General features: G+C 41.3%; 1 protein-coding gene across 3 annotated transcripts in view; it reads right to left on the minus strand.

The window, feature by feature from the left end:
* COPG2 (COPI coat complex subunit gamma 2) overlaps positions 1-15,248 on the minus strand; it is a 164,698-nt gene that overhangs the window by 147,334 nt on the left and 2,116 nt on the right. For all 3 annotated transcript variants that reach the window (XM_519383.9, XM_024358044.3, XM_054687707.2), the window contains exon 4: positions 11,508-11,579. In XM_519383.9, coding sequence (XP_519383.3) covers positions 11,508-11,579 — 72 coding nt within the window. The remainder of the gene's footprint in view (positions 1-11,507; positions 11,580-15,248) is intronic.

Genomic DNA, 15,248 nt, shown 5'->3' on the forward strand with positions numbered 1-15,248 from the left:
ATGGGGCAGATCAAAGCTACTATGAGAAGAAAACAAAAAATAAGAATCAAAATTTCAGGAACACCCCACCCCAATTTAAAGAAAAAAAAAGTTCTGTGAGAAGCAGAAGAAAACTAGAGATACAAAAAAAAATTTCATTAAAACACAAAAAATGGGGGCTCAACATTATTAGTCATCAGGGAAATGAAAATTACTTATCCAATGAAAAATTAAAACCACATTTCAGAAACTACCTCACACCCACCAAAATGGTGAAAATTCAAAAGACAAACAACACAAAATGTTGGCCAAAAATGTGCTCTTAACCACTAAAACATACTGCATAAACAAATACACAGAAATGCTGAATAAAATCAGAACAAAAATTTTAAATGTGTAGCCAAGGACAAAATAAAGAGAAATTCACAGATGCTAGAAATGAAGACAACCAAACATTCACAGCCACAGAAGGATCTTACTGGCATGGAATATAGTATCTAACATCTACCAAAATGAGGTTCTAAAAGGTATATTCTTCAAGCACAAGGAAAATCATTCCAGAGTAACTCAGAAATAGAGCAAGGAATGAAGAGTTTTTAAAAAGTGCTAAAGACAGGAGTAAGTCACAATGAGCAAACAAGACTCACAAGAAAATGATGGCATAGAATATATTAATGTAAATGTGCACGTGTGTATGTATATATACACATAACGTACGTTGATATACTCATATACGTATAAGGAATCAGAGTATCCTAAGACTCTCGAATTTCCCATGAGTAGGGAAAACACAAAGATGAGTATTCGATTTTGGTAAGTCAAAAACCCATTGCAATTTTGAATATAAACAATAAAAAAACTTCCAAAGTATTACCCCACAGATTGCTGATGCTCTGTTTATTTCTACTCTGTCTTTTTTTCCTCTCTGCTTTATTTTGGACTTCTACTGCTGTCTTCAATGACCCTGGGTTTTTTTGTTTGTTTGTCCTACATCTCTAATTTGCTATTAACCCCATGCAGTGTAGTTTTCATTTTATATATTTCTTTTCTTTTTTTTTAATTTTTGGGAAGTGTATTTGGATCTCTTTGTATCTCTCCTATTTTATGCTTTATTCTTGTTATGCCTTTCTTTACACCTTAAGCATATAGATCATGTTAATAGTTGTTTTAATGACATCATCTGCTCATTCCATCACCTTTACCATTTCTGGGTTTGTGTCTGCTGATCCATTTTTCTCCTGTTTATAGATAATATTTCCTGTTTATTTGCATATCTGATAATTTATTAGATGCTGCACATTGTGAAGTTTATTTTGGTGTATGATCTTAAATAGTATTGAACTCTATTCTGTCGTGAGGGAAGGTTAACCAGGACTAGTTTGTTTGTTTTTTTTTCACTTTGAGGCTTACTTACAGGCGTTTTAAAGTTTTAGTGTAAGGTTATAGTATATTCCCATTACTTAGGTAATAATTACTTATGAATGGTTTCCTTTTGAGAACTATACCAGATGTCTTATGCAATAGAAGGTCTTTCCACCCTCACTGGTGGGAATACAAACTATTCTGAGTTCTGTGTTTTTCAGATTCTTTCCTTAGCTTTGAGTAGTTTCCTTTTTTACACACACAGATCAGTTTTTACTTAACCAAAGACTCCAGGGATAGTCCTCAACAGATCATGGAATCCCTCCCTCTCCTCCTTCCTTCTCTCCCCGCCCCTCTTTTTTCTCTCCAGCTCCTTCTTCTTTGGTATTCTGCTTCACAAATTCGAGCTTTCCTGGCTCCCAACCTCCATTCGTTTTCTCAACTCTGAGAGAGAACTAGGCCTGTAATCTGTTTCTGGGCCATGATCTAGTACAATCCTAGGGCTGACCTAGTTTCCCTTCTTCAGATCACAGTCCTGGGATGCCTATTATCCAATATCTGAAAACTGTTATGTCATAAATTTTGTTTGATTTTCTAGGTATTTATAGTAGCAGGGTAAATCCAGCCCATTTACTTTATCATGGCTGTAAACAAAACAGAAAAATGTTCTTACTATCAAAATAAATGGCAATTTATCTAGTTATTCTTTTTTAATTAATTTCCAACACTATCCCATTGTAAATAAAGAACACAGTCTATATGATTTCAATCCTTTGGAATGTGTTGTGTCTTGCTTTATGGCTCAATATACAATCGACTTTTTGTAAATGATCTTTGTGCTCTTCATTTACATTTAATGTGGATAATGATATATTTGGGTCTATATCTACCAGGTCATTATAAGATTTATGTTTGTCCTGTTTGATCTATGTTTCTCTTCCTCTTTTTTTCCCCTTCTTTTGGTTTGATTTTTTAGCTTTTTTTTTTTTTTTTGCACAATTAGTTTGGAAGAGAAAAATAATTAATTTTTAAAAAATCAATGAAACAGAAAGCTGGTTCTATGACAAGATCAATAAAGTTTATAAATCCCTAGACAAGCTTCCTAGAAATAAAAGAGAGAAAATACAATTTACCAATATCAGAATGAAGGAAGAGACACCACTAAGGATTCTGCAGACATTAAAAGAATGGAGGAATATTATGAAGAGCTTTATGCCAAGTTCAACAATTTAACTGAAATTCCTTGAAAGATACAAACTACCAGAGTACACTCAAGAAGACAAATAACCTGAATGGCATCATATATACATTTTTTAAATGAAGTTAATTAACCCCGAAAAGCCTTTCCACTAAGAAGACAGCTGCAATAGTGAACTCTAACAAACATTTAAGGAGATCACAAGAAAAAGGTCAATATATAAAAGTTCATTTAATTCTAGAGACTACCAATAAACAATACAAATACAAAAGCATCAAAACATACTATCCACTTTAGGGGTAAATTTCACAAAATATGTGCAAGACTTGTACACTGAAAACTATAAAATACTGCAGACAGAAGTTAGAGAGACTTGAATAAAGGGATATATACCATGTTTGTGAAGCAGAAAACTCAAGAGTGCTACAATGTCCATTCTCTTAAAATTGCTCTTTAGATTTAATGCAAGCCCCACCAAAGTTCCAGCAGCATTTTTATATCTATATAAAAAGATTATATTATATATAATATAACCTTGTCTATTTCTAGATATCTACATTTTTCTATATTATCTATATATAATATAGATATTTAAAATCCATATGGAAATGCAAAGGGCCCAAAAGAACCAAAACAATTTTGAAAAATAGAAAGATTTGCACTATAAAACTTACTATGGATTTTAAACCTATAGTTAATCAAGACAGCATAGAGCTAAAGTAAGAACAGACATATAGGTCAATGAGACAAAATAATGTTCCAATGTGCCAATGTAACTCAATCATCTTCATCATCTCCTCCCCCTCCTCCCCTTTCTCCTTCCATATGGATATTCAATTGTTCCAGAACCATGTGTTGAGAAAATGAAGAAGAAAAGGAAGAGGCAGTGGATGGAGGAAGAGAAAAGAGGTGAAAAGAAACCAACCATTACTTTATACCATATACAAAAATCAATATGAAATGGATCATAAGGTAATTGATATGAAACTACAAACACCCAGAAAAAAAGCACAGGAGAAAATCGTTGTCCCCTTCGGTTAAGGAAAGATTTCTATGATATGACATAAAAAGCATCACCTGGAAAATCTTCGATGAGTTAGAATCTAGCACTGTGTGGTAGATAGAGCTCCCTCTCCCCTCTCCCCTCTCCCCTCCCCCCTCTCCCCTCCCCCCTCTCCCCTCTCCCCTCTCCCCTCTCCCCTCTCCCCTCTTTCCACGGTCTCCCTCTGATGCCCAGCCGAAGCTGGACGGTACTGCTGCCATCTCAGCTCACTGCAACCTCCCTGCCCGATTCTCCTGCCTCAGCCTGCCGAGTGCCTGCGATTGCAGGCGTGCGCCGCCACGCCTGACTGGTTTTCGTATTTTTTTGGTGGAGACGGGGTTTCGATGTGTCGGCTGGGCTGGTCTCCAGCTCCTAACCGCGAGTGATCCGCCAGCCTCGGCCTCCCGAGGTGCCGGGATTGCAGACGGAGTCTCGTTAACTCAGTGCTCAATGGCGCCCAGGCTGGAGTGCAGTGGCGTGATCTCGGCTCGCTACAACCACCTCCCAGCCGCCTGCCTTGGCCTCCCTAAGTGCCGAGATTGCAGCCTCTGCCTGGCAGCCACCCCGTCTGGGAAGTGAGGAGCGTCTCCGCCTGACCGCCCATCGTCTGGGATGTGAGGAGCCCCTCTGCCTGGCTGCCCAGTCTGGAAAGTGAGGAGCGTCTCTGCCCGGCCGCCATCCCATCTAGGAAGTGAGGAGCGCCTCTTCCCGGCCGCCATCACATCTGGGAAGTGAGGAGCGTCTCTGCCCGGCCGCCCATCGTCTGAGATGTGGGGAGCACCTCTGCCCTGCCGCCCCGTCCGGGATGTGAGGAGTGTCTCTGCCCGGCCGCCCTGTCTGAGACATGAGGAGACCCTCTGCCTGGCAACCGCCCCGTCTGAGAAGTGAGGAGCCCCTCCGCCCGGCAGCCACCCCGTCTGAGAAGTGAGGAGCGTCCTCCCTCCTCATCCGGGAGGGAGGTGGGGGGGTCAGCCCCCCGCCCGGCCAGCCGCCCCGTCCGGGAGGTGAGGGGCACCTCTGCCCGGCCGCCCCTACCGGGAAGTGAGGAGCCCCTCTGCCCGGCCAGCCGCCTCGTCTGGGAGGGAGGTGGGGGGGTCAGCCCCCCGCCTGGCCAGCCGCCCCGTCCGGGAGGCGAGGGGTGCCTCTGCCCGGCCGCCCCTACCGGGAAGTGAGGAGCCCCTCTGCCCGGCCAGCCGCCCCGTCCGGGAGGGAGGTGGGGGGGTCAGCCCCCCTCCCGGCCAGCCGCCCCGTCCGGGAGGGAGGTGGGAGGGGTCAGCCCCCCGCCCGGCCAGCCGCCCCGTCCGGGAGGGAGGTGGGGGGGTCAGCCCCCCGCCCGGCCAGCCGCCCCGTCCGGGAGGGAGGTGGGGGGGTCAGCCCCCCGCCCGGCCAGCCGCCCCGTCCGGGAGGGAGGTGGGGGGGTCAGCCCCCCGCCCGGCCAGCCGCCCCGTCCGGGAGGGAGGTGGGGGGGTCAGCCCCCCGCCCGGCCAGCCGCCCCGTCCGGGAGGGAGGTGGGGGGGTCAGCCCCCCGCCCGGCCAGCCGCCCCGTCCGGGAGGGAGGTGGGGGGGTCAGCCCCCCGCCCGGCCAGCCGCCCCGTCGGGGAAGTGAGGGGCGCCTCTGCCCGGCCGCCCCTACTGGGAAGTGAGGAGCCCCTCTGCCCGGCCAGCCGCCCTGTCCGGGAGGGAGGTGGGGGGTCAGCCCCCCGCCCGGCCAGCCGCCCCGTCCGGGAGGGAGGTGGGGGGGGTCAGCCCCCCGCCCGGCCAGCCGCCCCGTCAGGGAGGTGAGGGGCGCTTCTGCCCGGCCACCCCTACTGGGAAGTGAGGAGCTCCTCTGCTCGGCCACCACCCCATCTGGGAGGTGTACTCAACAGCTCATTGAGAACGGGCCATGAAGACAATGGCGGTTTTGTGGAATAGAAAGGGGGGAAAGGTGGGGAAAAGATTGAGAAATCGGATGGTTGCTGTGTCTGTGTAGAAAGAGGTAGACATGGGAGACTTTTCATTTTGTTCTGTACTAAGAAAAATTCTTCTGCCTTGGGATCCTGTTGATCTGTGACCTTACCCCCAACCCTGTGCTCTCTGAAACATGTGCTGTATCCACTCAGGGTTGAATGGATTAAGGGCGGTGCAAGATGTGCTTTGTTAAACAGATGATTGAAGGCAGCATGTTCGTTAAGAGTCATCACCACTCCCTAATCTCAAGTACCCAGGGACACAAACACTGCGGAAGGCCGCAGGGTCCTCTGCCTAGGAAAACCAGAGAACTTTGTTCACTTGTTTATCTGCTGACCTTCCCTCCACTATTGTCCTGTGACCCTGCCAAATCCCCCTCTGCGAGAAACACCCAAGAATGATCAATAAAAAAGAAAAAAAAAAAAGAAAAAAAAAAAAAAAGAAAATCTTCAATAAAACTTAAATGCAAAAAAAAAAAAAAAAAAAAAAGCATCACCTGTAACAGAAAAAAATTTGATAAACTGGACTTCATCAAAATTTAAAACTTCTGCCCTTTGAAAGACTTTAACAAAATAAAAACATAAGCCACATACTGAGAGACAATAATTGTGAAACATATCTGATAAAGGATTTGTATCCAGAATGCATAAAGACCTCTTAAAACTCAATAATAAGAAAATAATCCAATTTTTTTAATGGGCAAAAGATATTAACAAATCCTTCACCAACAGAAGATATACGGAAGGTAAAAACACAAATGAAAAGATGTTTGAGATCATCAGTCATTGGAAAAATGCAAATTTAAGTCACAAAGGGATACCATTATACACCTATCAGAATAGCTAAAATTAAAAACAAAAATAAAAACGACAATACAAAGTGCTGGCCAGAATGCAGAGCAAACTGCTGCTCTCATACAGTGATGGCGGGAATGATTACAAATATTTTAGAAAAATGGGTTGGTAGTTTCTTACAAAGTTAAACATACCATACCTACATATGGCCCAGCAATCCCACTCCCAGGCATTTATCCAAAAGAAATAAAAATGTTCATCCAAAAATCAAAACATGAATGTTTATAGCAATGTTGTTTATAATCACCAAAAACTGGTAACAAGCCAAATATCCTTCAACTGGCAAACAGATAAACAGAGGTACATCCATTCAATGGAATACGACGACAAAATAAAAATAAACTACTGATACAAACAATAATATGGATGAATCTCACATGCATTATGCTAAGCAACTGAAAAGAAACTCAAAAAAGGCTTCATACAGTATGATATCATTCATATGACTTCCTGGAAAAGGCAAATTTATAAGGACAGAAAGGAGATAGATTGCCAGGGGCTGAGGGAGGCAAGGAGAAACAGATGATAAAGAGACACAGGGGAACTTTTTGAGGAGATGGAAATGTTCTAAACCTCAATTGTGGTGGTGATAACACCACTATATGTGTTTGTCAAAGCTCATAGAATGATACCCTAAAAAGGATGAATTTTACTGCATGTAAAGCTACACTTAAAAAAAAAAAAATAGTCCAGTAAATGAAAAGGCAAGCCACAGACTGGGAGGAAATATTTACAAAACATCTGTCTGATAAAGGACTTCTATCCAGAATACATAAAGAAACTTATAACTCAGTAAGATGACAACCTGATTTTTTTTTTTTTTTTGACACGGAGTCTTGCACTGTTACCTGGGCTGGAGTGCAGTGGCACGATCTCAGCTCACTGCAATCTCCGCCTCCTGGGTTCAAGTGATTCTCCCGCCTCAGCCTCCCAAGTAGCTGGGATTACAGGTGCCTGCCAGCACACCCAGCTAATTTTTTGTATTTTTAGTAGAGACAGGGTTTCACTATGTTGACCAGGCTGGTCTAAAACTCCTGACCTCATGATCTGCCCACCTCAGCCTCCTAAAGTGCTGAGATTACAGGCGTGAGCCACCGGGCCCAGCCGACAACCTGATTTTTTCAAGTGGTAACAAATTTTAACAGACACTTCATCAAAGCAGATATACAGATGGCAAATAAGTACATGAAAATATGCTTAGGCCGAGCGTGGTAGCTTACGCCTGCAATCCCAGCACTTTGGGAGGCTGAGACGGGTGGATCACAAGGTCAGCAGATCGAGACCATCCTGGCTAACACAGTGAAACCCCGTCTCTACTAAAAATACAAAAAATTATCCAGGTGTGGTGGCGGGTGCCTGTAGACCCAGCTACTCAGGAGGCTGAGGCAGGAGAATGGCGTGAACCCGGGAGGCAAAGGTTGCAGTGAGCCGAGATCATGCCATTGCACTCCAGCCTGGGCGACAGAGCGAGACTCCGTCTCAAAAAAAAAAAAAAAAAAAAATGAACAAACAAGCATTATCTAGAAATTCCACTTGTAGGTATCTACTCCAGAAAAAGTCTCACTATGTACATAAACATTATGTGCAGTATCATTTGTAATAGGTAAAATGTGGGAACAACTTATATCTACCAATGGGAGAATGGATAAATAGAATTACTGTATATTCACATATTGGAATTCCATATAGTAGTGAAAGTAAATAAAGTAGAAGTACATGTAACAAGCCAGTAAATCTTAAAAATATATTAATTATAAACACTGCAGGCCGGGCGTGGTGGCTCAGGCCTATAATCCCAGTACTTTGGGAGGCCAAGGCGGGCAGATAAAGAGGTCAGGAAATTGAGACCATCCTGGCCAACATGATGAAACCCTGTCTCTACTAAAAATACAAAAATTAGCCAGGCATGGTGGCACGTGCCCACAGTCCCAGCTACTCCAGAGGCTGAGGCAGGAGAATCGCTCAAACCCGGGAGGCGGAGGCTGCAGTGAGCCAAGATCGCGCCACTGCACTTCAGCCTGGGCGACAACTCAAAAACAACAACAACAACATTGCAAAATAAGAAGATGATGTTATTTTTATATTTTAAGACACACAAAAATGCAAAGTATTGATTACAGATGTAAACTATGTAATCCTCATATATTAATATAAACAACGATAGAAGAATACCAACTTCAAGACAGTAATTACCTTCTGGTAAAGGAATGCTGGTAACGGAAGGAGTTCCACGTATTTCTGGCAAAATCTCTACCTCTCTTTGTCCCAAAACAATCACTCCCTCAATTCCGTATTTTTGCCTAAGGAATCATTAAAACTAATCACATCATGCTGTACATGGCTACTTACCTCAGTCACTACAAAAAGCCTAAAATATTCTGGTCATTATTCATAACCTGCAGACTTATTCCTTGCATCTGGGTACAGCACCTCGTCTGACTCCATTTTCCACCCTTCTAATCAGCGCCATTATATTCTCTGACACTTTCATCAGCAAAATCCCCTATATTCTCAAACTCTTCTCTGAATGTTCCCATCTTTTTCTTTAACTGAAACCTGGCTCTCTCCCAGGGATCCTCCTGCAACCCTCTGAAATAGCAGCTGTTTTCTCTCCCATAACCCTCATACCACCAGGCCTACAGGTGGGGAAGCTTATGCCTTTATACTATGTCACCTGCTACCATTGCTGGTTGTCCATTAAACCCCAGGTCACTTCCCTTATTTTTAAAAAATACCAGTACCTTGTTCACTGTCTCTCCAATGCAATCCCAGTAATAAGTATTGGTGATTTTAATATCCATACAGATGGTATCTCTAAACCTCTGACCTCTTCATTCCTCGACCTCCTCTTCTCCAATGATGCCATCCTCCCTACAATGATCACCCACTGCCACAGCCTATCAGTAACAGCATCCCTTTCTAATTTCATTCCCAAGCACTCACACTCCTGACTCCAAACTTCTTTCACTCTCTCTTGACCTACAATCCACTGGTTCTACCAACTTTTTGCTGTCCCTGTCAGCCCGTTCTTGCTTCCCTCCTAACCGAAGATTCCACAGTCGATGTTCCAACCACTCAACTTTTTTGCTTCTCCCTCTGTTCACTAACCTGGCAAAACTTCAATCCTGATTAAATCCTATCTCTAAGCCTTCAGTGCTTTAACCTGCAGGCTGTAGCTGGAGAAAAACATTCACCATGTAGCTGGAGAAAAACATTGGTAATACTTTAAATTCATGAGCACTAACTTCAACAGGCTATTAGTCCTATCGAACAATCCTACATTTCCCTAATCCATTTCCTAGAAGACAATTTCATATCTTCTTTTCTTAATATAAACCTCTGTGCTACAGGCTTCAAAAGTTTGTCCTCATCCTTTTTCTTTCTTACTCTGCTTCCTTTTCTCCACTACATGTCCAGCTTTCCTTCCCAACTGCCAGCCCTCTGAGTAACAGCAGCCTTGGGAAGACACCTGGCTGCAAAAACAAGGCCACAAAAGAGGCAATAGCCTTCCATGACTTATGTAACAGCCTCCCTCTGAACCCTACTCCAGCAGCTCAACCTGCCTAGTTTTCTAGTCTAATTCCTCTAATAAACACCTAATTCCACAATACTCATAGTGGTTCTGTTTCCCTGTCTGAACCCTGAATTTCTGCTACAGGAAGTGGTTAAAAGAAGACCTTAAAGATATGAACCTGAAGTTGCTTCTCTGATTTGATTGAAGGTATTAATGACCAGTTTCCAATGGTAAAGGGGCTACTAGTAGCCCATGGCATGCAGTGGCAAAATATTTAAAATTATCATCCGCAGACAAGGACCTACAGAAGACAAAGCTTTGGGTAACTAAGTAGTTGATGCCATAGAAGATTTTAGTAAAAATAAGTTGTATAATGGGTTAATTAGTTGTTTCTAGGTACACTGGAGAATTCTTTTCTCAGGAAAAGAAAATGATGAGCTCGGAGTTTTAAAAGCACTACTCAAATCTGGGTAAGGGGGCCAGAAATCTATAACTGCCTTCATAGAAAGCCTTATATCCTGCGGCTACAGGGCTGAGACTTCTACAAAGTATATCCTGCAGGTAGCTCAGTTACAATGCAAATTGAATTCACACTCTTGCAGGACATCTTACGTTAAAGTTAGGACCTTGACTGGCAAGGAATGGGGCCCTGAAAAGTAGAATGAAGATATATGGACAGACTCTGATGAAGCCAAGTACCCCGAACTCCTAAATTCTGTGACATCTTTTGCTAGTAGAAGCGTCAGTCCTTTATCCCATATGTGAGGAAATTAGTCTTCCTTTGCCTGTAGAGTATATAATGGCCTCCCCTGAAACAGCTGCATTACAGGGGACTGCTGATCTTCCTGAAGATCTACTCCTAAAACCTCTCATTATTTAGATCCATAACAAGACTCAAATCTCAAGAGGTTCTGGGGGTTGACACAAAATGTGACATGTGATGATATGCAATACATACCAAAAAACTGCAAGATTTGGCCAATTTATGTTAATGGAAAGCTGGAAAATACATATCCCAGAATTACCTTCCCTGTATGGTTCTGCCTTAGAGCTAGGCAAAAGAAAAATGTACACAACACTTAGAAGACAGACAAAAAGCAGCAGCCGTATGTTCTGAAGGTCAGGGTGGCCTAAGGTAATGAGAGGCAGGTTTAGTTTGTACTCATTTTTCTTTTTCCTTATTCCACTTCTTTTTCCTTATTCTATTCCTTATTCCCCTTCCCCACTCCACATCCAGCTCTTCTTCTCAACTGCCAGCACTGCCGACTAACAGCAATCCCAGGCCCACCAGAAACTTGACTAAGAACTGACAAATGTGGTAGCTATATGCACTGACTTCTTTATCAGTCCACCTTCGCAGTGTCATGCCAGAAGCTAGGTATTAACAGTCTTTATGACTTCACAGTAGATCTGCAGGGAAAAGTTTTACACTGCATACTTTAATTCTTCCATTTTCACGTCTTATAATGAATATTTATAAGTTTTATAAGCAGTTAAATAATTTAAAACATTTCAAGCAATGCTCCCTAATTTAGAACACTCTTAGTTCCCTGGGGAAAATAAATAAAAGGAGGTTTTTCATCGTAAAAAAAATTTAAAAAGACTTACATCATTAGATTGAAACAATCGCGTCATTGCAAAGAAGGCTTCTGTAGCTTCCGTTGTTCCAAAGTGTTCACCCTAAGTAAAATTTAAAACAATTTTTAAATTTTAAAAAGTATATATTCATATATATGTACATATACACACACAGGATTTTCTATTTCTGCAAAAATCCTTTAGAACTCAAGAAAAAAGAATCTCTTTGTAAACATTCTGCCTCTGCAATTTTTCTGGCTTTCAATATATACACCCACATAGCCATTTATCCCCCCTTATTTAAAATAATTCAGTATCGCATACCATGCTTACAAGTTCTGGCATAGTGATCTCTAACCTTTTAGTAGAAAGTATCTGAAATTTTCCTGAAGTATTGTAGTTTACAAGGAGGGAGAAAATTATAGCACTCACAATAGGACATTATTATTACACTGCCTAAGAGCAGAGATCATATCTATAATGCCCAGCACAATGCCTAACATGTCATGGGAGCATAATAAATATTAAAATATAAGGAACTATCTATTCAGAATCTCAGCAAAATGGCAAGAAGGGGACCAACCAAAAGGGCAGGAACCAGATTCATCATATTAAAAAACTAGGCTTAAGGGGCTGCTATGTAGCTCAATATTGGTTCAAGCCCCTAAAAACATGCTTTGGATCAGAGCTTCAAACAGTTTAATGAGCGTGACAATTCATCCTGGGATCTTGCCAAAATGCAGATTCTGATTCAGTGGCTCTGGGGTAAAGCCTGAGATTTTGCATTTCTTTTCTTTTCTTTTTTTTTTTTTTTTTTTTTTTTTTTTTTTTTTGAGACGGAGTCTCACCCTGTTGCTCAGGTTGGAGTGCAATGGCGCAATCTTGGCTCACTGCAACCTCCACCTCCTGGGTTCAAGTGATTCTCCTGCCTCAGCCTCCCAAGTAGCTGTGATTACAGGTGTGCACCACCACGCCCAACTAATTTTTTGTTATCTTTAGTAGAGACGGGGTTTCACCATGTTGGCCAGGCTGGTCTTGAACTCCTGACCTCATGATCCACCTGCCTCGGCCTCCCAAAGTGCTGGGATTACAGGCTTGAGCCACTGCGCCTGGCCTGAGATTTGGCATTTCTAACAAGTGATTCTAACAAGTGATGCAAATGCTGCTGATCTGGGAACTACATTTTCTGAGCAGTGAAAAAGTGTTAGATAACGTATTTCAAAACATCTCAAATCATAGATTACCTCAAATATTACCATCTCAATATTTAATGTCTTCACTAAAAGCAATCCTATATAATACGTTACACTCAATCACTTTTCAGAGCTTCAGATTCCACATAAAATATAACTAGTCTTCAATCTATTTGCCATAGGTATAAGAATAAATTTTGGTGAAAAATACTGACAGTTTAGGATGAAAGACAAAGTACAATAAGTTTATACTTACTTAAATCAGTGTATCCAGCCTGTTCATCAGCAAGAGATTTCTCTCTCTTTCTTTCACAACTATTTACTGAATACCCAGAAGTCTGTGTGCTTTTTAGTTATACAGGAAAACCTTACATCCTACTTTTTTACTTGAAACTCAGAAAACACATGGATATGTCAACTCTCATAGAAATTCAAAAGTATCTTTCTATAAAGCTCTACCAAGTTCTAGGCAAAGAGATAAAATTTATGTTCCCAAACCTGTTTATATAGTTAATTGTGTTTATGCTGTGCTTGGTAATTTCCTTATCAAGATAATTAAATGTTTCAACATGAGTTGCCTCATTGAAGAGGTAATGACCAACATAAAAATACATGTTACTCTCAATCAACTTTGACAATTCAAAACTTTTGTTTATACAATGGATTTGGCCAACTTGGACACAATGTGTGCTATGAAAAGTTAAACCCAATTGACTATGCTTTAAATGTTTCTCATATGCTGACACAGAGGGATTATGTTGTTTGTGAACAGACATATTTTATTTAAAACTATGTGTTTGATGATCGGGCACAGTAGCTCACACCTGTAATCCCAGGACTTTGGGAAGCTGAGGTGGGCGGATCACCTAAGGTCAGGAGTTTGAGACCCACCTGGCCAATATGGTGAAACCCCGTCTCTACTAAAAATATAAAAATTAGCCAGGCGCGGTGGTGCATGCCTGTAATCCCAGCTACTCAGGAGGCTAAAGTAGGAGAATTGCTTGAACCAGGGAGGTGGAGGTTGTAGTGAGCCGAGATTGCGCCACTGCACTCCAGCCTGGTAACAGAGCGAGACTCCATCTCAAAAAATAAAAAAAATCTATGTGCTTGTTGCTTAGTCTTCATTTGTAAACAAGAAAACTTTATTAAATCTCTGAGTGAGGTCTTCAGTCACAAAACAAAGTAAAGATAATATATTCTCTTAGAATTCAAATTGGAAACCATGGTTATCTTAGCACCATATGTAAACCACCTGAGGTATATGGTATATATGTATGTTTTATGTGTCCGTCTGTATGTGTATAGACATATATGGTCAGCCCTCCATAACCATGAGTTCTGAATCTGTGGATTCAACCAGGCTCAGATTGAAAATATTCAAGGAAAAAAAAAACTGTGTTTGTACTGAACACGTACAGATGGTTTTTTGTCATTATTCCCTAAACAATACAGCACAACAACTATTTACACAGCACTAACATTGCACCAGGTATTGTAATCTAGAGATTATAGTCTAGGTATTATAATCACAGAGACAACTTATATATGGGAGGATATGTGTAGGTTATATGCAAATACTACACCATTTGTATGAGGGACTTGAGCATCTATGGACTTCAGTATCCAATGGAGGTCCTGGAACCAATTCCCCACTGATACTGAGGGAATATGAATCCATGAAACAAAATCATATTTTCTAAGGCCCTAGACATTTCATGAGTTTTTTTTAAGTCTGGGGCAAAAAAAAAAAAAAAAAAAGAAAAAGAAAAGAAAAATTAATAACAACAGCAGCAAGCAGAATCTACATTTCATGAGTGCAAATATTTTTGCTGGTTTGTCTGCTATATCCCCAACACCTAAAACAGTGCACAGCACACAGCAGCTACGCAATAAATATTTGCTGAATGACGGAAGGAAAACTATTCCTGAATGCTTACTGTATGTTCAGTACTATTCTCAGTGCTTTACACTAATTATCTCATTTAGTCATTACAACTCTGTAACAGGTATTATCATAATCCCCATGTAGAGAAAAGGACATCAAGGTACATAAAATGGTTAAGCTACTGCCCAGAATTATTCTGCTAGTAATGGTAGCATAGGGATAATAAATATAAAATCTGAATATTAACAATCAAAGCTTTAAAACATCATTATTACACACATAAAAAAGAAAATATCTGGAATTTGCCTGATCTTGCACTGTATTTTCAGAAAAACATGAAGATCTCCAAATACATGTAAACAACATGTTCTAACTAGTACTCATTAAATTGAAACCAAAGGATTTATTGAGAATCTACTATGCGCATCACTGGTTTAGGATCTCATGAATAAAAAGGAAGTACAGGTTAAACATCTCTAATCTCAAAATCCAAAATCTGAAATGCTCCAAAATCAGAAATTTTTTGAGTGCCAATATAACACTCAGTGGAGACACTCATCAGAGCATTCTGGATTTCAGATACTCAGATTAGCAATAGTCAGTGAGTATGTATTCTGCAAATATTCCAAAATCCAAAAAAATCTGAAATCCAAAACACTTCTGGTTCCGAGCATTGCAAAGAAGGTATACTCA

The sequence above is a fragment of the Pan troglodytes genome, chromosome 6 (genome assembly GCF_028858775.2).
Source record: "Pan troglodytes isolate AG18354 chromosome 6, NHGRI_mPanTro3-v2.0_pri, whole genome shotgun sequence".
NCBI lineage: Eukaryota > Metazoa > Chordata > Mammalia > Primates > Hominidae > Pan > Pan troglodytes.